Source organism: Larus michahellis, chromosome 8 (genome assembly GCF_964199755.1).
Source record: "Larus michahellis chromosome 8, bLarMic1.1, whole genome shotgun sequence".
Taxonomy (NCBI): Eukaryota; Metazoa; Chordata; class Aves; order Charadriiformes; family Laridae; genus Larus; species Larus michahellis.
This window is the reverse complement of record NC_133903.1, coordinates 18,104,376-18,130,769: the sequence shown is the minus strand read 5'-3', so window position 1 is coordinate 18,130,769 and position 26,394 is coordinate 18,104,376. Positions and strand designations below refer to the sequence as shown.

Sequence of the window (26,394 nt, the reverse complement as noted above, 5' to 3'; positions counted from 1 at the left end):
TAAGGCTTGACAGAAATGCAATAAAACAGCCCTTTGATTTGCAGTCTATGTCTTAGATGTTTAGACAAGGTATCACAACACCTCGCTTCTGTGGGGTAAGGCTTACTCACTAGGTGCTCCAAAGCATCCTCCCTTTGGCTTCTGCCCAGTGAGAATCTTCTCCAGCCATCATCTGAGTTTGTAGAAACCCGAGAAACCAGACATGCTATGCAACATAACCAGGGAGAACAAAATGGGACAGAAAAACACAGGGGTTTTTTTGTCATTACTGCCTTATATGCTTGATCTCCAGCAATAAAAAAACCAAAAAAAAAACAAAAAAAAAAACCACCAAAAAGAACCCATGCTTATAAAGTTTAACAAAATCATACCACTTTAATCCCAGCAATCTACTTTAACAACAGATTTGGGCAAATAAATTCCAGGCTTGGAAATTATGGTCCTTACAGTACAGCTAATGTACGTAACAATCATAAACTTTATACATCTTGCTTAAGTTGGGATAAAGATTCAGGTTGCAAAATTTGAGATAAATTATCTGATGCTGATGTTGTAAATGTTGTATAATTCATTACTTTAGCATAGCAAATATATCTTTTGTTAGATGATTCACTGCTGCTAAAGAAAATGTTTTGCTTTTATTATTTCACAATAACATTTACCACATTGTTGGTTAACTGAGAACAGAGAACATACTGTTTCCCATGAAGAGGTCTCGAAAAGAAAACTTGAATCCATTGCTTTCAATCTCTAAGGTTATTTTCATCATACTAGCACAGAGAATACTCTTGCAATACTCAGAACAGGTGATCTTCTCTAGATACAGAAAAGAACTGAGTATTGCACGGCATTTTGTGTAGACTTTTTCTTTTCTTCCTACCTGGAGTAGGGATGAGAGGATCTGAGAGTTGTGAATTGCAATTGAAAATCTTATGTTCGATTCAAATATTCTGCGATAAGTCAATCAAATAACGTTATTTTTTAGCAGGTTGCATCTTCATGGCCCATTGGCTCCCTACAAATATGTGTCCTTCTAAGCAAGCCAGCGGGGGGAGGGGGGGAGGCATGGAAAAGTACATCAGTATATGGTATACCTACCCAGAAAGCAGGGAGCCTCATCATCAATCTATTTCTAGACTAAAAATATATGAAATAGTATTTTCAACCAGCTTGTCAGCTATCAGCACATAGAGTTCTCCCAGTAAACATCTATGTTGCCTGGTGCCTAAGAACTAATTAGGTACAAGTATCGTGTCGTTGCTTACTGGAAATGTGTCATGTGGATAACGTGCATGTTATCCTTTGGAACTGGAATGTCCATTCTATAGAGTTTTGGGATGAAGTACACAGATAAAATACTGGTGTAGGGAAAGGAGTGGCCCTAAAATTAACTTGAAAAGTTGGGGAAAACACGATCAATAAAATTACAAATAGGTTCCTAGCTATCTTAGGTATATCACCACAATTCAGGGTATTTGCAAGTGGAATCAAGGAACCACAGGCTCTTTGCTCTGTGTAAACCTATCTTAGGAATGGTGTTCAGAGGCCCATCATAAGCCAGAAGCGAGGTTCCTTTCCCTTCCTGTGGCCCTATTTCCCAGCCTCCTCTTCCTCAAATTCTGAAAGCAAATCAAAGACAGACAGTAATTAATGCTGCAGTAGAGGGAGTTCTCAGGTCCTGCCTGATTTCTTAGGTGTCTGTATGTACCCAAAGATACTCTTGCATGTATATGCATTTAGCTGTTTTGAAGAAACATCCATTTAGCCAGGTTTTTTTTGAGGCTAAGCTGTCTTGCTGACATATCTCAGAATAGAATAAGGCATTTTATTTCTGCCCCAAATGACGGAAGAGTCCCTTTAAAGTGCCACAGAATGATAGGATGTCATTTGCAAAAAAAACATTATGCCAGAAAAAATCATTTTTTGTCTCTCAACAGATATTGGCCAAGTCCATCACTGCAACTTCCCTGGCAGCCACCAAATTGGAGGGACCAAACATAGAAGCTATGGAAAGGACCACAGATTTAGTTCCAGTGACTTGGAAAACAAGCATGAGGCACGTGATGCAAGGGTGAGCAAGCCTGAAGCTGATCTTGCCTCTGTGGCTTTCAGAGCTAAATATCCCTGCTGTGCTGACCTGCCCTCTGTGTGTTTCTCCAGGCCTCCCAAAAAATCAGCAGCAAGTTCTTAGCTCCAAAGAGCCCTTCTTGCCTAAGCTCGCTCAGGGTGGATGCCAGATGATGTTTTATGGAGAGGATTCCCAGGAGGAGACTCTGTCCTGCTTTAGGTCAACGTGGAGTGTCCTTTTCACTCAGCAAAAGGAAAGCATGCCCAAAGTGGGATGAGATGGCCTAGACAGAAATTAATAAGCTTTCTTATAACTTAGAAGACACGCAAAGGAGACTTCTCTCAGTAAAATGGCTGCCTTCAATGGAATCAGTGTTTTACCTCATGTTTTTCAAAACCTTAGGGCCACTTGTATATTTCTGGAACATGCAATTTTATTTAACTAAGAGGAAATACTAAGGCCAGAAAAACACTGGGAGTTGGCCTGTCTCCCCAGTAAAAAGTGATAGGAAATGGCCTCAAGTTGTGCCAGGGGAGGTCTAGGGTGGATATTAGGAAAAATTTCTGTGCCAAAAGGGTTGTCAAGCATTGGAACAGGCTGCCCAGGGAAGTGGTGGAGTTGCCATCCCTGGAGGTATTTAAAAGACGGCTAGACATGCTGCTGAGGGACATGGGTTACTGCTGGGTTTGGCAGTGTTAGGTTGATGGTCGGATGGTTGGACTCAATGATCTTAAAGTCCCTTCCAACCTAGATGATCCTGATTCTGTTTTGCCCTCACTCTAAGTAAACTGTTTTGTTAACTTTAGCATCTTTGTTGTTTCATAGGTCAAGAACATGAAGGCAGAACACTGCAGTGCAAATACCTTGAGCTTGAGCAAGAACTATTTTTCACCACCACAGGTACCAGTTATTTTCTGCCTTTGAAATATTTGGGGTCATTCTGCACTAGTGATAAAGGCAAAGCAGATAAGATGTTGCTAAGGAAGAAAAGACCTTGGGCCATCAAAGAAAACAAAATGTGCTATATCAGCCTGTAGATAGCAAAAAGACATGAGGAACCTAACTCAGGAAAACTGGGACGTTGCCTTAAAACTGCAAGTTTGCTGATTGTTACAAAGTGTTGAAAATAAAAAGTATGTGTCCTTTAGGTGAACTTTGTTCATTATAATGTGAAAACCACACCTCCAGATCTTAAGCTATACACCTCCTAGATGAGATCCCTTCTCACTGAGCATGTGTAGTAATTTAGGAACGTAATGTATCTTTAGTTCAAAGTGAGAACACAAGTAGCCAGTAGGAGTTTATTGTGAAATCATGAGCCGCCAATGATAAGTATAGTATGCTAATTAGTTGGGTTTTGTGAGATATAAAAGCTTATAACGTATAAGCTGAGGTGTGCTAGCTTTGTGGAGTTTCCACTTAGCACCCATCTCTGTGCAGACACGAAATAAACATATATCTCACCTCGGTGAGGTTTTTGCACACCGGGTCAAGAACACAGATTTGGGACAACACTAGAGAATGTGTCGCTTTTTCAGTCAGAGACGACAACTCCTTCACCAACCTTTCAACTCGGGCACGCTGAGGAAGTAACTCATGTTCTGAGGGCTGCTCTTCCCGCACTCCTTTCACGTACCCTGCGGGAAGAAAGGAAATTCATTTTGCCTAATACCGTAAACTCATTTTAAAATACAGAGTTTTGGAGCCGCCGCTAGTGCACGCTATTCCCCATCGCGACCAGTTTTTAAAACGATATTTAACCTGGAGCCTATCGCTGCTCTACTCCCCACCCCCCCCTCGCGGGTCCCCTCAGAGCGCGGCGCCGCCAGGGGGCGCCCCGCCTCCTTCCCGCTGCCGGCCCCACAAGATGGCGGCGGCCGGCGCGGCGCTGGCCCTGGGACTGGCCCTGGCCGCGGCGGTGCTGGCGACCGTGCTGCGGCGGCGGCGGGCGACGGCAGCGGGTGACGGCGGCGGACGGGTGTGCGTGGCGGTGTTGGGCGACCTGGGCCGCAGCCCGCGAATGCAGTACCACGCGCTCTCGCTGGCCCGGCACGGACGCGGCGTCGACCTGCTGGGCTACCTCCGTGAGTGAGGGCGGGCGGCTCCTTCCCCACCCTCAGAGGGGACGGCGAGCCCGGTTCGAGCGGCGGCGGGGGTCGGGGCCGGGGGGGTCGCTTCTCTGACGAGTCTCTCCCTTCTGGCAGAGAGCAGGCCGCACGGCGACGTGCTGCGGAGCGGGGAGATACGGCTGGTGCCCGTGGCGGAGCTGCGGGGGCTGCGAGGTGGGTGCCCGTGTGCGGGGTAGGGCGAGGGAAAAAGGGGAAACGGGATATATGTGGAAAAAATAAACAACCCGAAGGGGGTTCGGGCCTCCTTGCCGCGGGGGACGGTGCTCCGGAGGGGTGTGCTGGCTCAGCATCCTCGGTGCCTGCTTTAAACACTTCCCGATGTAGTATCAGAGCACATAAATGCAGTTATGATGCAGGCTGAAACAGAGAGTTTTGAAAAATTTAATTTTTTTTTTTTTAACCTTCCGTGTATGTATATCCATATCTTCCCCCCCTTTCTTTCTATTGCAAAACATAGAGTGGGTTTTTGTAGGAATTGTGACATGTTTGCTAAAACTGGGTTTCCTTTTTTGCAATGTACTGTTATTTCAAACCTTTCTCTGCAGAGCTGGCTGGTTCTGGATGAGGCCCACGCTTCTGGGGAGCTGTAACATTCATACCAGGTCTTTCTGTTGTTTTGCAGTTGGTCCGAAGCTTTTCCAGTATGTCGTAAAAGTCATTGTGCAGGCAATACAATTACTGTACACGATGCTAAAGATAGATAAGCCATCCTATATTCTTCTTCAGGTATGTTTTGTGTTGGAACTAATATTAATAAAAATAAATAGTACTACATGACAGGGCATTTGTAGCAGTCTCGGACATTGTTGTAATTATTTGAGAACTATAAATGGCCTAATCAATGTTGTAAACCTATATCAAACTATTTATTTGGCTCTGAACTTGGTTTTTTTTTTTTCTGTTATCAACTTATGTTTGTTCTTCCTCTTAATTATTGAGCTTTTGAACTTCATTGGCCTGGATAGTAGTAAAGGATAAATCCTAACAGAAATGCTAGTGTGTTTATTGTAGGGGAATATCGATCCTGATCCAACAGTAAAATTTGAAGTGCCTACCAATCATAGGACAAACTGGCAGTTCTATAGCTGGTGGAAACAGAATTGTCTTTGTTCATTAAGAGCCTTTAAAACGATGTAATTTTAATCATTTGATTTTCTTTTTTGATAGCTGGTAGTGTTTGTCACTTGATCACAGTCTTATGCTATTTTTATTTGTTGTATTTATTGAACAGAATCCTCCAGGCTTACCTGCTATAGCTGTTGCCTGGGTAGCATGTCTTTTCTGGAGAAGCAAACTGATAATTGATTGGCACAACTATGGATATACTATAATGAGCCTGAATCATGGAAAAAATCACCCGCTAGTACAAATTGCAAAATGGTTTGTGTAGTAATTTCTTCTTGTTTTTATAAATCATGTCGCTTTACAGAATTCTGAAGAATGGAAACTAGTGTGGAGAATATGATCAGGGAAGGGCTTTTTCCGTGAAGGAATTCTGGATTTTGCTGTGTTAAACTGCTTTCTATTTCAGAAAGCGCATTCTGTAAAACGCCTTAGTTATACACGTAGGAAGGCGATTGATGAAGTAGTCAGGTTGCTTTTATGTGCATATGCAAATTCTAGTCTTTATTAGAATGACTTTTTATGTACTGGGGTTTTTTATTCGCTAATGGCGCTTTGCACTCCAGCTCATCTTTAGAGGTCTGTTTCTTGCTGTATCTAATTGGTTACCTGTAGGTAGAGGTTTTAAAGGCTTTTGAGTGTGCTGTTCTTAGGTCTTAGAGGATAAGGGAGTTGTGCTGTATCCCTTCTCATACAGTGATATTGCTTCAGTATAAGGAGTCAATCAATAACTGATAATTAAATTTCAGCTACAGGGGGTGGTTGGGTTTCATTCGATTTTGTTTGTTTTTTAATTAGCATGGGCGCTGGTGGGCAGTTGTTGTTTGGCTAATGCAATTGCCTGCCTGTGGTTTCTAACTAAGATTTAATTTTTGTCAGGTATGAAAAGCTTTTTGGGCGTTTGTCTGACTATAACTTGTGTGTTACTAATGCAATGAAAGAAGATCTGTGGGTGAATTGCAACATAAAGTAAGTCACATACCTCTGACAAATTAGTATGTGTGTGTGTGAAATAAAATGAAAAATGATGATTCTGGATTCAGAGGAGTCTTACAAAAGCAACTTTCCTGAGCCCATCCATCACCACTGAAACACGTTAGCTCAGTTTTTTAAATGAGCTAGTGGAGTGTGGGCATTCAATAATTTTCATTACCCTTCATAATTAACACCCCGCTGACTAGAAGGTGACAGTCCAGGTGTTCTGGAAGTTTGCGGCCAAGCTGCCTGTAGAATCGGAATGGGGCAGACATCGCAGTGGTTTTTAACAATTAATCTGCTCTGCAGATTGTTCTTTTGCAGTTGGAGGGCTTTAAGATCAAAGTTGCTCAGGAACAGTTATGAAGTAAGTTCAGAAATCAGGACAATGATGTCTGCAGTGTTTACAGTTGCATTACACCCCTTGAATATTCACACAAGGAGGGGGTTCTTTGTTAGAGGATTGATATGTCCACCTTGGGTATTCCAGCAAACTTCAGGAATACAGAAAGTTGTAAGAGTCAAAAAATTAATTATTTTGCCGTATTGATTTACTTAATTACTTTCTGCATTACATTGTCGTAGCCTGTAACAGTACCATACACATTTTGTTACCTCTATTTTTTATTTAACTTGTGAATTTATTTCATTACAGGGCAGTAACGCTGTATGACAAGCCAGCTTCTTATTTTAAGGAAACACCATTAGAACTTCAGCATCGTTTGTACATGAAACTTGCCAAAGACTATGAGCCTTTTAAACCACGGTATGTGTAAGTAAAGCATGCAGTTATGGTGCTTATTTGAACGACATAAAGTTATTGCACTTAGTTACCAGAAATACTTTTGCATGGGGTCACAAGTTACTGAACATCAGCAGGCGGGGTGGTCCCTGTGTGCTCTCAGCCAGCAGCTGATGCTGTGGAAGCTTTCACGGTCGCTAGGAGAGGCCAGAATGAGTGAAATCGTTGAACTGGGCTAACACAGTGCTTGGTGTGTGAACTAACAGAAGTGTTTTATCTTTAAAGAAGTTGGCATAAGTACTGAGGCAATCTGTAATAGAATATCTCCAGGGTGCAACTCAGCAGTTGTCTAGTTCCCGTTGGAACTAGGTGACAGTGATTGGATGCTTCGTTAATAGCATCCCTTCATTTCACTTACTGCGGAGAGCTATCAAGATTTTGGTCTGTGTTAAGCATTCCTCTCTGTCTATGTGCAGGATGTCTCCTACAGTAGATAGCTTTGGCAGGGTGTTACTTTGTCAAAGTAATGCTTGAAAAAGAAATGAAGGCCATACTGTGCAGCAGTTTCTTTTCCGAAATGTCCACCATAGAATTATAGGTTTTGAGGTTAATTGAATGAATGTACTGTTGGCCTCCATGCCCTACTCTATGTTTCAGACAGAGCTGGAAAGAGAGGCTATTTTCTCAACTTATTCAGGAAAACACTTTGTTAGAAGGTGGAATTGTGCCTGTAGCAGTAGTGTCACTAGGCTCTTGGTAGCAATAAGAAAGATGAAAAATGGTCTCTCTTATGATCGGGTATCTCTGCCGCTCAGTACTGTAATGTCTGTGTTTCTAGAGAAGTTGAGCAGCAAATCTGAAACAAAGTGTTTGGAAATTCATGCCAGTTAAGCATAGTATTTCCTTCTGTGTTTGTTGTCTGTGTTTGTGTAGTCCGTACTCAGAAAATTCTGTTTCCGTAGTACAGAGGCTGTCAGTTCGAATGCTCAGAGGTCTGCCTTTACTGAAATGGATGAAAAAAATGGACACGTGATAAAAACCAGAGGACGGCCGGCTCTTCTGATCAGCAGCACAAGCTGGACAGGTTTGGAAACAAATTGTTTTATTTTTAATAATTAACCTCTGCTTAACAAAAGATAAAACGGGGGCTGTTTATACTTCCTCACTCCTGACATGCTATGGAGGCATGCTTACATCATCAGTGGCAGAGTTACTTTTTTCCTTCATTTGGCTGGAAGAATTTAAAGACGAGTTATATATGATAGGGTGGTTAAAAAGGAACGACTTTTAAAGTTGTATTTTAATTATAGAGATCCAGTCTAGAGGCTCAGCTTCAAGAATGATAAAAGAGATTTCCTGCTTCTTTTTTTAACTTTAATTCTAGACATACTATCTCGCGTGGTGGTGTAAAACAGACAGGGCAGTGTAAAACAGGGCAATTTCCACTTAATTCTGTAGCTTTAGAAACTAGACATTTTTAACTTGGTAGCTTTGAGGATGTGCAGTACTTCTGGCTTGTTTGTCTGCCATGTCGCCAGTGAGGGGGACAAATAAGTGCTGTGTGGGGTTAGAGACTTTTATTTATGAAAATAGTTACAGGGGATTTTTAATGGGAAAGCATGGTCCAGACTTAAATCATGTAGGTGAAGGTGAAGAAAATCTTGATTGTTGTTATTGGAAGACTATAATTCATTATAAATGGTAGAAATATGAATGTCCCTAATAAAGCTTTCTCTTTCAGAGGATGAAGACTTTTCAGTCCTTCTAAAAGCTTTAGAAGGTAGGTATGAAGGAATTTGTCTCCCCTATTCAAAGGGGAATGGTTGTATTCTGAACGGTTATGAAGGGTTTTGCTAAAGAGCAGTGCTTCCATATTGAAGTGACAGTGCAGGTGTCTGATTAATTAGCAGTGGTTTAAGAGTAGTAGTTGAAATGCAGAAGTGCAACATCTTGATTCAATTAGAGTAGTTGTCAGGGAGAACTCTAGTTCTAACTAGCTTGTAAATCTCATTTCTATTTTCTGAGCTATTACATATACTCTGTAGGCATCTGAAACAGGAAAGGAGGGAATACGCGTTGTCTTATGTTGTAGACTTTGCAGCTGCTAAATTGATATATTGAAACAGCTGATACAGTGTAGTAGAACAAATGCTTCATGAATAGAGCATTTTAAACAGACGAGAATTTATTTCTATAGAAGTCTGTCAATTTTAACTTTGCTAAATTTACTACTATTTTACTAGGTGTATGCTTGTAAAGAAATTACGTGAAGTAGGAAGCTAAATGATTAATACACTGCAACTGTTCTTAAACCAAGCATCTGTATATTTGTCAACTCTAAATGGTTTTTTGTCTTCTCCAGATTATGAGCGCTATATCAATGAAGGAGCAAAGCTTCCATCTTTAGTATGTGTGATAACAGGTAATAGTTTTTTTGCGTTAGAATTCTCTCAGTGCTGATACAGAAGACTTCATTTTCACTTTTGTTTTATGCTGACTCTTCTGTTGGTGGTGATGAGAGAGGACGGACTGTTGTCTTTATGTCTGGTTATAAGAGCAGTGATTTAGAGTTGGACTCTCACAGCCATATAATCATGGCACATAAAGAGGAGAAGCTCTCGGCCTGCCTGTGTAGTAGAGCTGTGCGTTACTCCCATGTTCTAAAAAATGTAAGCTCAACGTTGAGATGCTGCAGCAAAAAAACCTTAAAATCTGATCTTTGGAGTGTTAAGCAGAAAGGTTTTTATGTAGTGCTGGAAAAGAGGACCTACCCATTCAAACAAGATTTTGCCAAAAAGTTGTGTAGGCAGAATTAGTGCTGTTTGGTTAACTTGCTCATTAAGAGCAAACTACAACTTAGTGTGATTTTTTTTTTTTTTATTTTTTTTTTTTCTTTTGAAGGGCCGACTGTGCTGATGAAATTTGTCGTTATTTCTTGGGTTATCTTGGCTGTAGACAAAAGGCAGGTGAAGACTGTGGGATGTTGATGGCAGGCTCTTTTGAATACTGGGTAAACAAGATGACTAGGTTCACATTGCTTTCAAGGGGACTTCAGTCTTTTATGTGTCTTTATGGAGATTGTGCGTGGTATCTTTTTTGATGTACCTGATGCAGCAGGAGTTTGTCAGCCGTACAGTAGGATGCACAGACTATTTGCAGTCATCTTGATAAAAAAGACTATACCTCTTCCTGTTTTAAACAGGTAAAGGACCTCTGAAAGACTACTACAATGGACTGATAAATAAACTGCACTTTAAGCATATCCAGATCTGTACGCCATGGCTTGAAGCTGAGGATTACCCTCTTTTGCTTGGTAAATAATGGATTATGAAATAGGCTTGAGAATGTGTGAAAAACAACTTATTAAAGCTGGAGAGAGCTGATACGGATTTTGCACAGGAGCTAGTAGAATATAGTAAGCGAATTAAGTTGCTGGTTAGTGACGGTATACATGTATATTGTTCATGGTTTTCACTCATGCCAGCAAAATTGCTAAATTTCCCTAACTAGAATTTTTCACTGTTATCCCAAGGAGTCAGCATAGTATCTGTGTTGCTGTTTTAGCCTGGTTTTTGTACTCTTCGTTTCTTCTGACTGCGCTGAAAAAAAGCGTGCCTGTGCATGTTCCAGTTTACCTTCAGGGTCACTTCAGCAAATGAAATCATCGAGTTTTTTGGCTGAGCGACCAAGAGTGGCTGAAATTCTAAATTAATATGTCCTTGGAATAGTATTCCCTCAGCATGTTCATTGTATTAGCATAACGTGTGAGTAAGCTTAATAAAGTAGTAAAATACATATTCAACTGGATCTGCATTCTGCAGGGTTAGAGTCCGCCAATTTATATGGTTGCAAAACACTGTGTTTATTTGGTACTTTTAAAGTAATGAATATAATGTCTATAAAATCACACTGTAATTTCTCTGTTGTGAAATCACTTAACTGGAAGAGGTCGCTAGTGAGCCACACAGCATATCCTGTCTGAATTGTGGTGGAGTTTTTTCCTGTGCACTTACCCATTCTTAGCAGAGGAAGAGGCAGAAAGGCTGTTTTAAGATATGTGAAATTTTAAAATTGCCTTCAATTTCCTATGCGCTCATCTGGTATGTTTCTAAAGCTTGACTAATTTTAGTCACAAAATACATTGCGCTGCTGTTTTTTTTTCCCCCTGAGTGCTTGAAAATGAGTCAGTCTGGATGGTGTTGAAAATAGCTCGTTTTTAGCTTGGGCTACCCAAAGTAGTACATAAATAGAAAGGTTTACAGTAAGACTAGAAGAGCTGCTGTCAGAGAATTCAGCTTCTTGTCTCTTTTGTTTGCTTTTCAGGCTCAGCAGACCTGGGGGTGTGTCTCCATAAATCATCCAGTGGTTTGGATTTACCCATGAAGGTGGTAGATATGTTTGGCTGTTGTTTACCTGTGTGTGCAATATATTTTGATTGGTAAGAGCTTGCTTATTCTGATACAGTTTAAGGGGGTCATATAAAACAGTATTCTTACAAAGCAAGAGTTTAACAGCTTCTCCATGTATCAAATGAGATTCCAGTATTATGCCATAATAACTTTTTTTTTTAATTCAGTCAGATAACTTAGAAATCAAGGTTGTTTTACTTGAGGTCAGTTAAAAAATTAACACTAGTTTCTACAAAGTTGGGAGCGTTTAATGCAACCAATTGCCTTAAAAACCCACCCTGTAATCCTTTATTTCCATATATTCAATGTAAAGAAAGCTTCCTTCTGCATGGAGATGCCTGTGTTCTGGCAAGGGGTGAGTGTATGTATAGTCAGCCTTACAATTTACAGTCTTCTGGGGAAACGGTAGCTTTTATAAGTAACATTATTTGTGAAGATCTCATGAACTAGATCGTGGACAGATCTTCCTTGCAGGTTAATTCTAACGTAGATCATTGCCCTGATTTTTAATGTCCAGATGAGTGGCACTGTGGGGGTTGATGCTGGCTGGACACCAGGTGCCCATCAAAGCTGCTCTATCACTCCCCCATCTCAGCAGGACAGGGTAGAGAAAAGTATAACGAAAGGCTCATGGGTTGAGATAAAGACAGGGAGAGATCATTCACCAATTACCGTCATGGGCAAAACAGACCTGACTTGGGGAAATTAATTTAATTTATTACCAATCAAATCAGAGTAGAATAATGAGAAATAAAAGCAAATCTTAAAACACCTTCCCTCCACCCTTCCGTTCCCCTTGGGCTCAGCTTCGCTCCTGATTTCTCCACCTCCTCCCCGACAGTGGCACAGGGGGCCGGGGAATGGGGGTTGTGGTCAGTTCATCGCACATTGTCTCAGCTGCTCCTTCCCCCTCAGGGGGAGGACTCCTCACACTCTTGCCCTGCTCCAGTGTGGGGTGCCTCCCATGGAAGACAGTTCTCCACAAACTTCTCCAACATGAGTCCTTTGCATGGGCTGCAGTTCTTCACAAACTGCTCGATCATGGGCCCTTGTCACGGGGTCCAGTCCTTCGGGAGCGGACTGTTCCAGCGTGGGTCCCCCACAGACTCACAAGTCTTGCCAGCAAAGCTGCTCCAGGTGTGGGCTCTTCTCTCCATGGGGCCACAGCCTTCTTCGGGCAGCCCTCTGCTCTGGTGTGGGGTCGTCCACGGGCTGCAGGTGGATCTCTGCTCTGCCACGGACCTCCATGGGCTGCAGGGGGAGAGCCTGCCTCACCATAGTCTTCCCACAGGCTGCAGGAGAATCCCTGCTCCGGTGCGTGGAGCACCTCCATCCCCTCCTGCTTCACTGACCTTGGTGTCTGCAGGGTTGCTGCTGTCATGTATTCTTACTTCTCTCTCCGGCTGCAATTGCTGTTGCACAGTTTGTTTTTTTTCCCCTTCTTAAATACATTATCCCAGAGGTGCTGCCACTGTCACTGATGGGCTCAGCCTTGGCCAGCAGTGAGTCCGTCTGGGAGCCAGCTGGCATTGGCTCTGTCAGACATGGAGGAAGGTTCTAGCAGCTTCTCACGGAAGCCACCCCTGCAGCCCTCCCCTGCTACCAAAACCTGGCCACATAAACCTAATACAGGCACGAAGACAGAATGAGGGCCCTTTTGTACTCTAATGGTAGATTTTGATAGTCTGACATAGAAGGGAGAAACAATCTTTAAAACGTTTAAAGCTGCCCCCTTCATTGCATTTTGTCCGATAGGAAGCTGATATCTAGACATCCAGGATCATAATGTTACAGATATCCCAGCACGGTCTCTTCACATGTCACTGTGCAACTTTTTAAATGTGTATGTGCCACTCGCTGCTTTTTGTCTCACGTTGTCTTCTGTGCCTTTTGTTCACAGTTTACATGAACTTGTGAAACACGATGAGAATGGCCTGATATTCAGGGACTCGAATGAACTTGCAGAACAACTAAAGGTAAAAGCTTGACTGATTTTTTTTTTTTTTTTTTTTTTTTCCCCCCAGTAGCTATAACCACAAAGGTGCTGCCACAGGTGCATATCATCTCCGCATTTTGCACTCTCAGAAGATACTGCTTTGCCTGGTGAACGTTATTGGCCTCAATTCTATTTGAATACGAATCTGAAGCTGGCAAGAACACTTTAAATATTGTCATCGTTCACTATTTATAGGGCCAGGCCAAAGAGCGCTCTCTTACTGCAACATTGTACTTGGGGGTTAGTGTTGGGGAGGCTAGAATGAGCCTAAAATGTAATATGATGGTATTTTTCTGTTTGTTTTTTTTTTTTTTCTTTTTTTAACTTACAGATGCTTTTCCTGGGGTTTCCTACACTGGAAGGCAAACTTCACAGCTTCAGAAAAAACCTCCGTGCATCCAAGCAACTGCGCTGGGACGAGAGTTGGGACCAGACTGTTCTTCCTTTGCTTGGACAGAATGAATGACTTTTTGTGGGGGAGGACGGTGTCAAAAAAGCTAACACATTCCTGGAGCTGCATAGATTTGATAAACAGTGAATAAACACTTTCTATTGGCTATAATTGCAGTTTTGAACTACTTTGTCTTGAAACAAGTGTTGGGACACGCCTCTTCCTTTACAATTTGAGCTTCTCGTGTGCGTAAGAACAGTGCTGAAGGTGCAGCCGAGGCTGTTCGTTGTGTTCCAGCAGTGTAAGTCTTGAGGGAAGGCGTGGTTCCTGCGCTGAAGAGCTTGAGCCGTGCCCAGCGGACTGCCTGTCCTTCCTTAGCACTTGGGATGGATCGTCAGAAAGTGGGAGGGAGGTTTAGTTAATCAGGAGTAAAATCTGTTACCTGTGCTGCTTAAAGGTCACTTTTTGGTGAAGATACTTGAATACCTATATAAACTATTACCAGGAGTGCTGCTCTACAGTAAGCGCTTCAGTAGGTGATTTGGGCTGGTCTTCTCACAATCGGGAGACGCCTTTTATTTGCATTGTTTTATTTGAACTGAGGATACAGTGGGGGGTTTTATTTTTTCAACCAGTTAATATTCTTGGCTAGTCTTCCCTAGATGCGTGCTGAATATCCTCTGGTATGATTTTAGTGAGACAGAACCGTTTCATTTCAAAGTTGTTTTTCTTTCTACAGTGTGTGCAAGAATGTGAAAGCACAGCCACAGGTATGTGACATTTTATTGAATACTTAAAGGAAAATAGGCATTTCCATGAGCGTTGTCCTTGTACTGAAGTGAATACACCCATTTACCTTGATAAAGGACATAAAATTTATCCCTTTTTGAACAGCTGAATAGAAAAGGGAAAAATAAAACCAAAACATATTATTAAAGTGCGTATGACTTAATAAAAGGGCATTTTGCTTTCCGAGTGCTCACTCAGGTATACCCTTCAGCTTTTTGTTGTTAATACCGGTATTCGTATGCAGACCTAATGCTTACAAGATGCTTTTTTCATCACCTTTTTGATCATAAAAAAGATGTCAGTCATTTAAGGAATAAACGTGCTTGGTTTTATCATGTGGTTACTGCTCTTCAGAGTTCTTAGTTCGGTGGTGGTAGGTGATTACAGTGGGTTCTGCACCAGCGTTTTTAAAGCCGCTTACTGAGTAATCATTTAATATCTGCTTTTGTCAAGCTAAACAGCCATTTGCTCATCTTGCCTCTCCCCTCCTGCCACCGTGGTTACGGTAGGCACTCTCTTGTGAAAAAAGATTGGTGACAGTGATCTGGTTCTGCTGGTGGAAAGGTGAAAATAAGAGTCCACGTTGCTTACTGCAGGAGTTTGGCAATTTCACTACTTTATTGACTGAAGAATGATCCATAAAGATTTAATTGCTGGTTTGTTGGTGTTTGGGTTTTTTTCCCTACTGTTTTCAAACAAAATCCTGTCCAGTAGTTTGGCCATTCCCCTTTGGCTATTGACGTGCATGTGGAGGTAAATTAGGCACTTCTCTAATTAAACAGTAATGCTGAAAGCTTTAGAGAGGTTTCTTCTTCCTATAATAGAATTTTTTAGATCAGAAATGAGCCATCTGTACAGAACTTCTGAGTGACTTGAAGAATTTTGTGTAAGGGGAGATGAAGGAGCTCCTGTTTGGGATGCTGGCATGTGTTTACTCAATAAATCGTACCTTTGAATTCTTACTTCTCAGCAAGAGGTAGCAAAAACCCGGGGTGGGGTTACTTCTCTATTTCCAATTTAATCCTAGCAGGCATGGCCTCCTTCAGCTTGACGAGTAAGACAATTCTTCATTTCAAGTTATCTATCGTCCGTTTTCTCTCCATTATTACAGGAGTGGGATAAAGTATTTGTTCACTTTCTTCTAAGTAGCTTTTAAAACAAGTTACAGAAAAGGAAGTCAGGGGAAGGAGCAGCACATTTGATTTTCTGCTTCAGGACCACGACTGTCCAACAGGAAAATCATTAACAGATTATGGGAAGCTTCAAAGAAGGCAATTCAATTCTTCCTCCTTGCAGTGTACATAGAGCATTGCTACAGAATACAATTGTTTTTGCGTTTTCTGGCCAGTCTGAGAGGATGAGTTCTAAACAGCTAGCTGTGAAATTCATTTTGTGATGGAAATGGAAATCAATTCTGATTTTTGTCATCGCTGCAGACTAAAGATGCACCTGATTTACAGCAGAGACTATTACCTCCTCTTACTTGAGACACTATCTACTATATTCACGGTAGGTATTACTCATTTTTAAGATGACCCTTACTGGAAGTATGCAAGTATATACAGACAAGTATAAAAACCAGAGTAGACAATTACAGCTGGTTTTAATATTAAAAAATATTTATTGCTATGAAACATTGTCTTGCTCCCTTGTCAGTGTGAGATACTCATCTTGTGATCCTGAAGATGTGTCTCCATTATTTACAAATCAAAACACAGTTGAAAAAAACAAACAAAACAGTTCAATTCTGTTGTCTTCTACAGAATCAAAGTGCCGTACAATTAGGGCTTTTTTATTTTCTATTGCTTGAGGTTCACAGACACTTTTTGGGGCAGCAGCTTGCTTCCATGCATGCTGACAGTTACAGGAAGAAGCGTAACTCGCTTTGACAGTCTGTGCTTATAGTTGTATCCTCGGTGCCTCTCATGTACGTTTCCAGAATTCAAGATGATCTTGTTGCAAGGACGAGATGGCTCCTGTTGGTCTGAAAATTCTAATTATGTCATATTTGCCAAGTCTATATAAACAGCTGTAGAATAGTTACGTTTGGCTGCACGTCATAGAGAAAAATACTCTTGCTGTGGGCTGGAATAATCTGCCATCCGATCCCAACTTTATCTGTAAAGAGAAACATGGGGAATCGTATTTCTGCTTAATAAAAGGAAGGGCAAAAGATGCATGTCAAGCTCTGTAAGAAGAGATCTTTAGCATGCTGTTAAAGCAAGCTACAGGCAAATGCTTATCAGTATGTATTTTAAAAAACTAACAGTAATGCTTCTGCTATGCATTCAGCATAATTTTGTGAATTAACTAATTGCTGTAGACGATTGCTGTACAGCTGGTAGACAGCAGGAGACAGGCTTCTGAAGAGTGTATGAAGAAGAAATCCAAAATCCCTCCCTATTTTATTTAATCTCTCGATGGTTTTGTTAACCCTTAAAGAACAGATAAGATAAAGGTTTTAGGCTGCATCTCGAATGTTATCGCTGTGACAGCGCAGCACAGATGGCTTCTTTAAGCTTAACCCTGTTTTGGTTTCCTATCGCCACCACGCTTGCAATTCTTCTCAAGCTGGCACGAACAGATGTGAGCTGTGATAGACAGGATGGAGCTACATTCCAATCTCCTGACCAAATCCACGTGGAAAAGGTCTGCTTTTGGGCAGATCGCTCTTAAATCCAGCTCTAGGATAAAAAAAAATCTCACTATTGGACAACACCCATCACCAAAAAATGCTCCTGTTCATCTTTTCTAGGGATTAATTAATGGGGAAAGAGGCCAAAACTACTGATACACTTGATGAAAAAGGCACCTACCGAGTTCAGCCTGGAACAGGTGATACGTGTCTGGATTACGAACGGTGACAGCAATGTAGACCTCAGGAGCTTTTCTGGCCACTCTGCAAGCGGCGAGTTTTTGTAGCATACCAATAAGGGCTAAAATTATCTCTGGATCATATACCACGTCTGCACAAAAAGGAAAACATTCAGTGTTTATTAAGAACTGAGCAAAGAGCAGAATGAGAACTACAAAACAAAAATATCAAATACGCGTCTCGCAGGAGAATATGATTTTTGTAGTCAGGGGTTAAGAATTCCCAAGAAGAGATCTTGGAAAATGACTCTACTTTACGTGCTATGTGAAGCTGCCCTTGTCTCTACTATCAGCCCAAAATTGCTAAAAGTCGGTGCTCCTTTTTGTAAATGGATTGCCTGATAGTTTATTTAAGCCCATCCTAAGGGAGACAGCAAAAACATTGAGCGTTGGTACTCTGTCGTGACTGCCCTTGGCAGAACGAAATGGCATTGTTCAAAATCTGTATTTTAGAGGCTGATTGCGAAAGACTTGAACTGCAGCAAAGCAGAAACAGCACCGAAAGCTAAAACTGACCATTAAGGGGTACAAAATGTCAGCTTTTTACTAATTAGCACTGTGATTCAGAGATGTGTCAGCCTCCTGCTTGGGACTGATGTTCAAGAGGAGGTTGTTTACGCCACAGAGATGTCAAGGCGTGCGCGCGTACCGCTGACAGACAGACTGGTTGCTCTTCATGCAACGTTACCAGTAACAGCAAATAGTAGAGATATTTATAAATCCCCTTCTGTTTCGAATTGCTTTTCCTTCCTGAGTCCCGCTTGGGCTGGTTTGTGCATTCTCTGAGCGCTATAGTTGGCATTAGGTAACATACAGTGGCTTCATTTTACAGAATTTGCATATATAATGCATCGTGGGATACCTTTGATGGCAAAGACAGTATATTTTGTCATTTTTTCCCCCTGAATCCTTAGTATTTTTTCTTTTGCAAAGCCCCAGATCAGGGAGTAAAATCCTGTAAGCTACAGCTAAGAAATTTTACTATTGCTAGATTTTCCATTATTAGATTTTTTTTTTATAAACTCCCTCTAAATTTATATATAGGCAAGTTCCAAAAAATACTTGTTTGTGGAGGTTTTTTTTTTAAAAATATGTTGTCCCTCAAGAGAATGCCAAAATTGCCTGTTATTATTGATGAGGTTCTTCAAAGTGAGAGATTTATCGTTGTCATCTGTTTCTGAATTTAAAAGAAAAAATGCAGAAGGGAAAAATAATTTGCTTTTTGGCGTTATGTACGCAACTGCTGAGTATTGGAAAAAGACGTAACGGCGAAATGAACTGGGAGAAGATCCGTCGCTTCCAGCGATGGTAACTGGAGTAGGGCTGAGCGACTCCTGCACACAAATACCTCTGTGTCTCTCTCTCTGCCCTGCTCGTTCCCGCGTGACAGCGCACACTGAGGCATGATCAGAAAAATACCTGCCGCGATGACGACGTCAGGTTGAAGATCCAAGAGCTGTTTTTCTGTAACCGAGCCCCAGTCCAGTTCTGCAACAATGAGTCTGGGGTTTAGTTTTGGGTTTTGGTAATTCGTTGCTTCTTCCTCCTGGCCCTGGGGCTCTGTTTGGATATGACGGGTCTTTCCGGGCTCCAAGACGAAGCCATTCAAACGGATGTTTTCCGCCAGCTGCTGGAGAACAGCGGGGTGGCAGTCGCTGAATACATACGCCTTGGGATGGCAGGTTTTACAGATTGCAATTCCGGTGAAGCCAATCCCACTGCCCAGTTCCAAGACCGTCCTGAATGGTAATGGAGTAAAAGGAGGACTTACTAGGACTCTAAACTGAGTTAGGAAATCAAAACATTCTAAGTATATCTAAAGGTAAAATTAGTTACAGATTATTTCAATAACTTTTAAGTAAACCACCTACAATCAAATCTTTCTTTCAAATAACTGGGAGAGTTGAACACTGAAGATGGAATTGTAAGCATAAAAATGAATTACTTTTAAATATTGCTTTTGTGTATGGTACAAAGCATTTCCACCACAGGGATGAGATGCATTCCCACCTGCTTTTAGACCTCTACAGCATGGTTGTCCCCACCTAAACTGGTTGCCCAGTTCTTTTCATAGTCGGTGGAGAGAAACTGAGGCTTCAGCAGCACCGTTCCTTTCCTGGTGAGGTGGATATTTTAAATGAACTTAGCTGAATCTTTCCTCAGAAGTGCTTCTTCCTCTCGACTGCTTACATGCAAAGGCAAGAGGATGAGCTCAGATGTGCACACCTGCATGTCGATCATCTAAAGTCAGGTGAGGTGAATCCCATCATAGAATGGGTTGGAAGGGACCCTGAAGACCATCTCGTTCCATCTCGTGGGACACCTCCCACCACACCAGGTTGCTCCAAGCCCCATCCAACCTGCCCTTGAACACCTCCAGGGATGGGGCAGCCACAGATTCTCTGGGCAACCTGGGACAGGGGCTCACCACCCTCCCTTACAGCCAAGAATTTCTTCCTCAGATCTCATCTCAGTCTCCCCTCTTCCACTTTAAAGCCATTGCCCCTCGTCCCATGGCTGCCCTTCCTGATCCAGAGTCCCTCCCCAGCTTTCCTGGAGCCCCTTTAGGGACTGGAAGGGGCTCCAAGGTCTCCCCGGAGCCTTCTCTTCTCCAGGCTGAACCCCCCCAGCTCTCTCAGCCTGTCCTCACAGCAGAGGGGCTCCAGCCCTCCCAGCATCTCCGGGGCCCAAGTCATGGAGCGAAGCGCAGTGGTTAAAGTCACTGGCTAGATGGTGCGGTAGCCAAAATTTAAGAGCTTCCTTTGCAGAGCAGGTCAGACTGCCTGGTGTAATGGTTTTGATCTTAAAACCTGTCTTAAAATAACTACAAGGTTAGTCATTTCAGTTACTTGGGGGGGTAAATGTATATTATGAAGTTACAGTTGCGTAGCTCGCTCACAATTTGAAAATATCTTTCCCCATCCCTCTACCTGTGCCGCTGTCGTTACCTGTCCCTGAAAGCGCTGTTGTTCTCTATCGCCCATTGAGCCAGCTGAAGCGCAGCATCCCAGGTGATGAGCCCCGTGGTTCCTCCAGAGACGATGGCCACGCTCTCGGAAAGGGTGACGGGCTCTCCCGAGGGCTGGAGAGGACGCAGAAGACAAGAGAGAGACAGGTCAGCACGGACAACGGGGTTTACAGTTTATAATCACCTGGAAAAAGGTAGGATGCACTTTGGTTTTCTGGGGGGTTGCCTTTAACGCTGAATATTGCTTAGTTCAGATGATTAAAAGTGACTTATAACGATGTGGTGTTAGTTCTTACCAGCAAGTAGCTTTTGTAAGAGCGAGTGGATTCTTCTTCGTTTAAAATATCTGCCAGTGCGTCGTAGAGCTCATCCAGGGGTTCAGCTGCCGTAGCTTCATGCTGCGCGAGAGCGAGCGGGGCAGGTTCGGTACCAAATCCCCGTCAAACACAAAACGTACACACATTACGTCCCACTTCAATACATCCTTGGCTGTAATATTTTTACACTGAATGCTCTTTTTTCGCTAGTACAAATAATTCAGCTTGGCCCACAATGAAAAACCTGGCCATGTTTTCAAGAGGGGGGAAAAAAAAAAAAAAGTTGCAAGCAAGATGAAAAGTTAAGCACTACCTTTTTGATGAGTTCGGTTAGAAAAGATCTCCTGTACTTGGTGGAAGGGGGGTATTTTGCACACAGCGGGTGGCGAACGGTCTAAAACAAGAACAAGGAGTGAAACCAGTTACCGCGTGAGGATTTTATGGAAGGCAGAGAGGCGTTAATTGGCGCCGTGTGTCACGAAACGCATTGCGACTCATCCTGCAGCTAAAAGAAGTGATGCTGAGCCAGAAAATAAAATCTAGTGATTTCTGACGGGTTTGTTATTTTACAGCTCTGTGGCAGCAAACGCATTTTTTCACTTTTCAGCAAGTAAATAGCAAAACCGCATGGAAAAAGAGTCCGGTTTAGCGCTATTTTGCTTTTCCCTCCTCTCTCTCTTCTTTTCGGTTTGCAGCCTTATTTGCAATTTCCCATCCCCGTGCAAAGGGGAAGCCCCGTGAGGGCTGGTGCCTTCCCACGGCCACTGGGACCAACTGGGATCGACCGGGATCACCCCCGGCATCGCCGCCTCCTTGCCCCTTGGAGCAGGAGCAGGGCTGACTCGCTGTGTGGCATGAAAGAGCACCTGGGGCTTGATTTCAAGGCAAAGAACAGGTAAATAACAGGATGCGAAGGAAATCTGCTGTTCTGCTCGAGCACACTGGAAAACTGTGACACCGGGTCACTTATCTTTGTAATTATGAGCAAAACCAATTGCTTAAGGTAGGCGAGGTGGTGGTCCCAGGCTGCTGCCACAACACCACGCCACCCCGCCCCCCCTTACCTTGTGTAGAATATCCAGGAGCAGGGAGGAATCCGGTGAAATCCGTAGGTTTTGTTCCAGTTCCTAAAAAAAAAAAAAAAAAAAAAGAAGGTGAAATAAAGCTGAGGCTTCCTCAGACCTGAGGGCGGCCGCCTGCTCCCTGCCGGGCCGTACCACATCGTACCGGCCAGGGGAAGGAGCGGAGCTGCCGGGCCGCCAGGAAGCGGCGCTGGAAGCGGGTCGCCAACCCCGGCTGGGCCATGGCCCCGCGGGTCGAACGTCCCCGGCCTGGTGGCCACCCCGCGGAGGGGCGGGCGGGGGCTCGAACCCGCGACCCTCCCGTTGACAGCGCGTTGTGCTGCCGGCAGTACCCACAGGCCTCCTCTGCCCAGCCCGCTCAGGGTGATGACGCACGCGGACGTCACTGCCGCGTGCGGCGGCGAAGGACAGGGCGCCCGCGGGCCGCAGTGGGAGGGGGTCCGGGCCCGGCGGCGCCATGAGCGGCTACAGCGAGGACGAGCGGCTGCGGCTGCAGCAGCTCCGCGCCCTGCGGCGGCGCTGGCTGCGGGACCAGGAGCTGAGCGAGCGGGAGCCCGTCCTGCCGCGGCGGCAGCTGGGGCCCGTGGCCGCCTTCTGGGAGCGCTTCCTGCAGCCCGGGGGGCTCTGGCGGCAGCAGGTGAGGGGGGGACCGGGGGGACACGCACGGCCCCGGCCCCCCCAGGCCTGACGCGCCTCCCCGTGTTCCCCCCCGCAGGTGTTCAAGGCCTATGAGACCGGCGGCTTCGTCTTTACGCGGGTCCTTGTCCCCGCCTGGATCATCCTCTACTGCCTCAAGTACCACGTCATGGTGCGTGCGGCCTCGGGGGGGCAGCGGGGGGTCACGGGAAGGGGAGGAAATCGGGGGTTAAAAAGCCGTCTCGTAGAGGGGACGCTGACTCCACAAGTAGTCGCCCGAGGGGTTGTCTTCTTCAGGAAGAAATCCTTGGCTGTGGGGGTGGTGAGCCCCTGTCCCAGGTTGCCCAGAGAAGCTGTGGCTGCCCCATCCCTGGAGGTGTTCAAGGGCAGGTTGGACGGGGCTTGGAGCAACGTGGTGTGGTGGGAGGTGTCCCTGCCCAGGGCAGGGGGTGGCACTGGGTGATCTTTAAGGTCCCTTCCAACCCAGACCATTCCATGGTTCTGTGAACATGCTGGTTATGCATCTGCTGGTGGCTTCACACTGCCTAGTCACTGCTTCTTGGGTGGCACAAGCATAGATATTATTCGTGATGTTTTCTGGCAGAAACCAGAAGTTCTTTACGCTGAGGGTGGTTTGACACTGGCCCAGGTTGCCCAGAGAGGTGGTGGAGGCCCCATCCCTGGAGACATTCAAGGCCAGGCTTGATGAGACTCTGAGCAGCCTGATCTAGTTGAAGGTGTCCCTGCTCACTGCAGGGGGGTTGGACTAGATGGCCTTTAGAGGTCCCTTCCAACCCACCAGATTCTGTATTTCTATATTTCTATTCTATATTAACCAGCTTTGGCTGTGCTGCCTCCCGTGAGCCGGAAAGCTGTGTCTTAATTGTTGCTTTCCTGGAGGAAGGGTGACCCTGGGGATAACCAAGCTGCAGTGGCGGCTGGTGTGGGGAAGGGGAATGGCCAATAGAATCATAGAATTGCTGAGGTTGGAAGGGACCTTTAAGATCATCAAGTCCAACCATTAACCCACCCTGAAAAAAAACACTTCTAAACCATGTCCCTAAGTGCCACATCTACCCTTTTTTTAAACACCTCCAGGGATGGTGAATCCACCACCTCCCTGGGCAGCCTTTTCCAATGTTTAATAACACTTTCAGTGAAAAAATGTTTCCTAATATCCAATCTAAACCTCCCCTGACATAACTTGAACCTATTTCCTCTTGTCCTATCACTTGTCACCAGGGAGAAGAGGTCAGCCCCCATCTCTCTACAACCTCCTTTCAGGTAGTTGTAGAGGGTGATAAGGTCTCCCCTCAGCCTCCTCTTCTCCAGGCTAAACCTCCCCAGCTCCCTCAGTCGTTCCTCATAAGGTTTGTCCTCCAGACCCCTCACCAGCTTTGTAGCCCTTCTCTGGACACGCTCCAACACCTCAATGTCCTTCTTGTAGTGAGAGGCCCAAAACTGAACGCAGTACTCGAGGTGGGGCCTCACCGGTGCCGAGTACAGGGGGATGATCGTTTCCCTAGTCTGGCTCACCACACTATTCCTGATACAGGCTAGTATACGCTGACCACGGGACAGACCTTCCACTGCTACAGCCTTGTCTGGCTTGGGAGGTGTAATTTTATTAGCCTCAGGTGTTTCTTTAACTGGTGGGAAGAACCCGGCCCAGTGAGCCTGGTACTCAGTAGAGCTTGTGTTTTAGAATTGTTTTCCCCATTTTGGAACTCCTTTGTATTTCATCTGTGTAACACTCCTTTTTCTTTACCCCATCCCTTTCTTCTCTCCCCCCCCGTCTTTCAGAAAACGCCGCACGGTGTTGTTATGTCAAATCCACGGATATTCCCAGTAAGTCTATTAATACTTGTTTTGTCTTCCAGCTCGGTAAAGCAGGCAGAAAAAAGGGGTGACTTGGAGCGAAGCGTGGGTTTGTGCAGTAGCTGTGCAGGGAGAATTTCTAGAAGGATGAGCTTGGCACCGTGGGCAGGCTGCCCTGGAAAAGCACAGTTACAGTATTTTTGAGCAGTTTTCTTATCCTTAGAGCAGACAGTCCCTGTTTTGGGGGTACCTCCCTCTAGAGCAGCGAAGTTTTGAGTACCGGGCTGACAGCACTGCCCATCCTGGGTGGAAAAGGCAAACGTTTCCCTTACGGGATCTCCGGAAGCGACTGGAGCAGGTTCCCGCTGTGGAGAAGTGCACACAGACTGCTCGGGGAAGCTTTCCCGTTTGGTTCTCGCTTGGCTCCTTGTGCCCAATTTCACGGGGAGCTGAAGCGCTGGGTCCCTCGGGGCGTGCAGTGCTGGTGGAAGCCGTGGCTGCACGCTCCCGCTCCCCCGGAAAGGGGCAAGCCCAGCTGCGTGCCCGTCATGGCTTCGCTAAGGACAGGGTGAAGGCAGGCGTTAATTACTGCGCGTCTTCGCAAAGGGGTTTGGGTGTTCGGTGCCTCTGGGAAAGCATGGAATGACAGGAGCAGAGGTTGTCAGGAGTTGGGAGGAGTTTGGCGCTGAGCATTGTCAGTTCTGGCCACATGAGCTTGATCCCCGGTGTCCCTGAAGCTCTCCCACAGCCAGGTGTTCCCAAAGAGACAGAGTTATGCCACCCCCAGCTCGAGCTTTGGTTTGTGAAGTGGAGGGTGTCAGATTGTTTGGTCTTTACTGGTTTTTGGGCTGCTCCGAGCCGTTACTCGTTGCTTGGTGTAGCAAGTCGGTGGGCAAATACTCTCCTAGAAGTTCAGCTCTGCTGTTTCTACCAGTTGCACATTTTTTTGCATAACAAAACTGTACTTTTATCTAAAATAAAATTATAAAGAGTTCCATCCCTAACAACTGCTTAGCAACGTACTGAAGGCCAAACTCCGCGTCTCTGACGTCAGCCTAGTTACTCAGTCCAGTTAGGCCAGCTCAGTAGGCCAAGACAGCGCCTGAAGCTGTAACACACAGCAGTTGGGCATCAGACTGATTTATTTTTTTTTTGAGGGATTACGTAGCTTGTCACGGGCTGCAGGCCGTGGGTTTGGAGACTCGCTTAAAGCTGTGCTGAAGGTGCAGCGCTGCAAGTCTGATATATGTTTTTAAAACAATATGGTCTCTTAAACGTTCAACTGCTGTTCTGCAGCCGAGAAGAAAAGGGTAAAGCAAGCACAGATTTTGGATAATTTGGCTGTGGTGATGTTTCAGCATCCTGGGAAATGTTGAGCGAATGAGAGCGTTTGGAGTAATAAGATTATTTTTTTTTTTTTAATTGGGAAGTGGGGACAGTTCCAGCTTAATTGAAGGATTGTGCTGTGTGAAGGGAGAGTCTGGGTGTAGGGGAACACGCTCACCATCTCTCTCATTCCATCAGGGGGACAGAATTTTAGAGACGGGAGAAATTATTCCACCCCTGAAAGAAGAACCCGGTGAGCACCACTGATGGCTAAAAGCTGATTTCCTCCTTCGGCGCACAAGGCGAGAACTGCGAACTGCTTTCTCTCTTCTATAAAGGAGTCTTTATTCTGCATCGCCTCGGCTTTTCTGTCGTTTACTTTCTCCTTAGTTCCCATTATGCCAGTTGCTACTCACATGGGAGTTTCTTTTGCCTTCAGTGAGCATTGTTGGTGGTATTAATGGTGATTACTGGTGCTCTCCGACTCCCCTTCCTCAACGTTTTACCTGGCCTGACAGGATCTGGCAGCGGGACAGTGTGGGCCCCATAGCAGTAACGGGAGAGATGCTCCAGATCCCCGGGGATGGTGGAACAGTCTGCTCAAAGGAAGGGCGTCATGGCGAGCTCCCACACAGCGGCTGTCCTCTTCCAGTCATGCAGACCCTTTTCTACCCACCAGTTCTGGCAGAGACTTCCAGTGAAAATTAAGGGGGATGGCCTGTGTCATCCCACTTCTCTGCCAAGACAGGGTA

The 26,394-nt window shown here is 44.6% G+C and overlaps 3 protein-coding genes across 6 annotated transcripts; 2 read left to right on the top strand and 1 right to left on the bottom strand.

Moving 5' to 3' along the window:
• The first annotated feature begins 3,918 nt into the window (after nt 1–3,918).
• On the top strand, nt 3,919–15,280 carry ALG1 (ALG1 chitobiosyldiphosphodolichol beta-mannosyltransferase). Of its 3 annotated transcripts, none has more exons than XM_074598947.1 (13): nt 3,919–4,152; nt 4,280–4,350; nt 4,820–4,923; nt 5,429–5,577; nt 6,199–6,288; nt 6,950–7,060; nt 7,999–8,120; nt 8,778–8,816; nt 9,399–9,458; nt 10,239–10,349; nt 11,360–11,474; nt 13,346–13,421; nt 13,773–14,959. In XM_074598947.1, the coding sequence occupies exons 3-13, from the start codon at nt 4,885–4,887 to the stop codon at nt 13,905–13,907; spliced, it is 1,047 nt and encodes a 348-aa protein (XP_074455048.1). In that variant the 5' UTR covers nt 3,919–4,152; nt 4,280–4,350; nt 4,820–4,884; the 3' UTR covers nt 13,908–14,959. The 3 variants fall into 3 exon arrangements, with proteins under 3 accessions (XP_074455048.1, XP_074455047.1, XP_074455046.1); XM_074598946.1 differs by having other exon boundaries at nt 3,921–4,152; nt 4,273–4,350; nt 13,773–15,280; XM_074598945.1 differs by having other exon boundaries at nt 3,922–4,152; nt 4,273–4,350; nt 6,950–7,066.
• A 939-nt stretch (nt 15,281–16,219) lies between these two features.
• Nucleotides 16,220–22,321, bottom strand: EEF2KMT (eukaryotic elongation factor 2 lysine methyltransferase). Of its 2 annotated transcripts, none has more exons than XM_074598948.1 (8): nt 21,998–22,321; nt 21,845–21,907; nt 21,094–21,174; nt 20,760–20,861; nt 20,444–20,577; nt 18,915–19,234; nt 17,438–17,587; nt 16,220–16,739 (listed from the first exon to the last, which is right to left on the bottom strand). In XM_074598948.1, exons 1-8 carry the CDS (start codon nt 22,319–22,321, stop codon nt 16,639–16,641), a joined length of 1,275 nt encoding a protein of 424 aa, XP_074455049.1. In that variant the 3' UTR covers nt 16,220–16,638. The 2 variants fall into 2 exon arrangements, with proteins under 2 accessions (XP_074455049.1, XP_074455050.1); XM_074598949.1 differs by having other exon boundaries at nt 22,008–22,216.
• On the top strand, nt 22,320–25,996 carry NDUFB6 (NADH:ubiquinone oxidoreductase subunit B6). Its single transcript, XM_074598950.1, has 4 exons — nt 22,320–22,499; nt 22,578–22,670; nt 24,302–24,346; nt 25,841–25,996. The coding sequence occupies exons 1-4, from the start codon at nt 22,320–22,322 to the stop codon at nt 25,907–25,909; spliced, it is 387 nt and encodes a 128-aa protein (XP_074455051.1). The 3' UTR covers nt 25,910–25,996.
• The last annotated feature ends 398 nt before the right edge of the window (nt 25,997–26,394 follow it).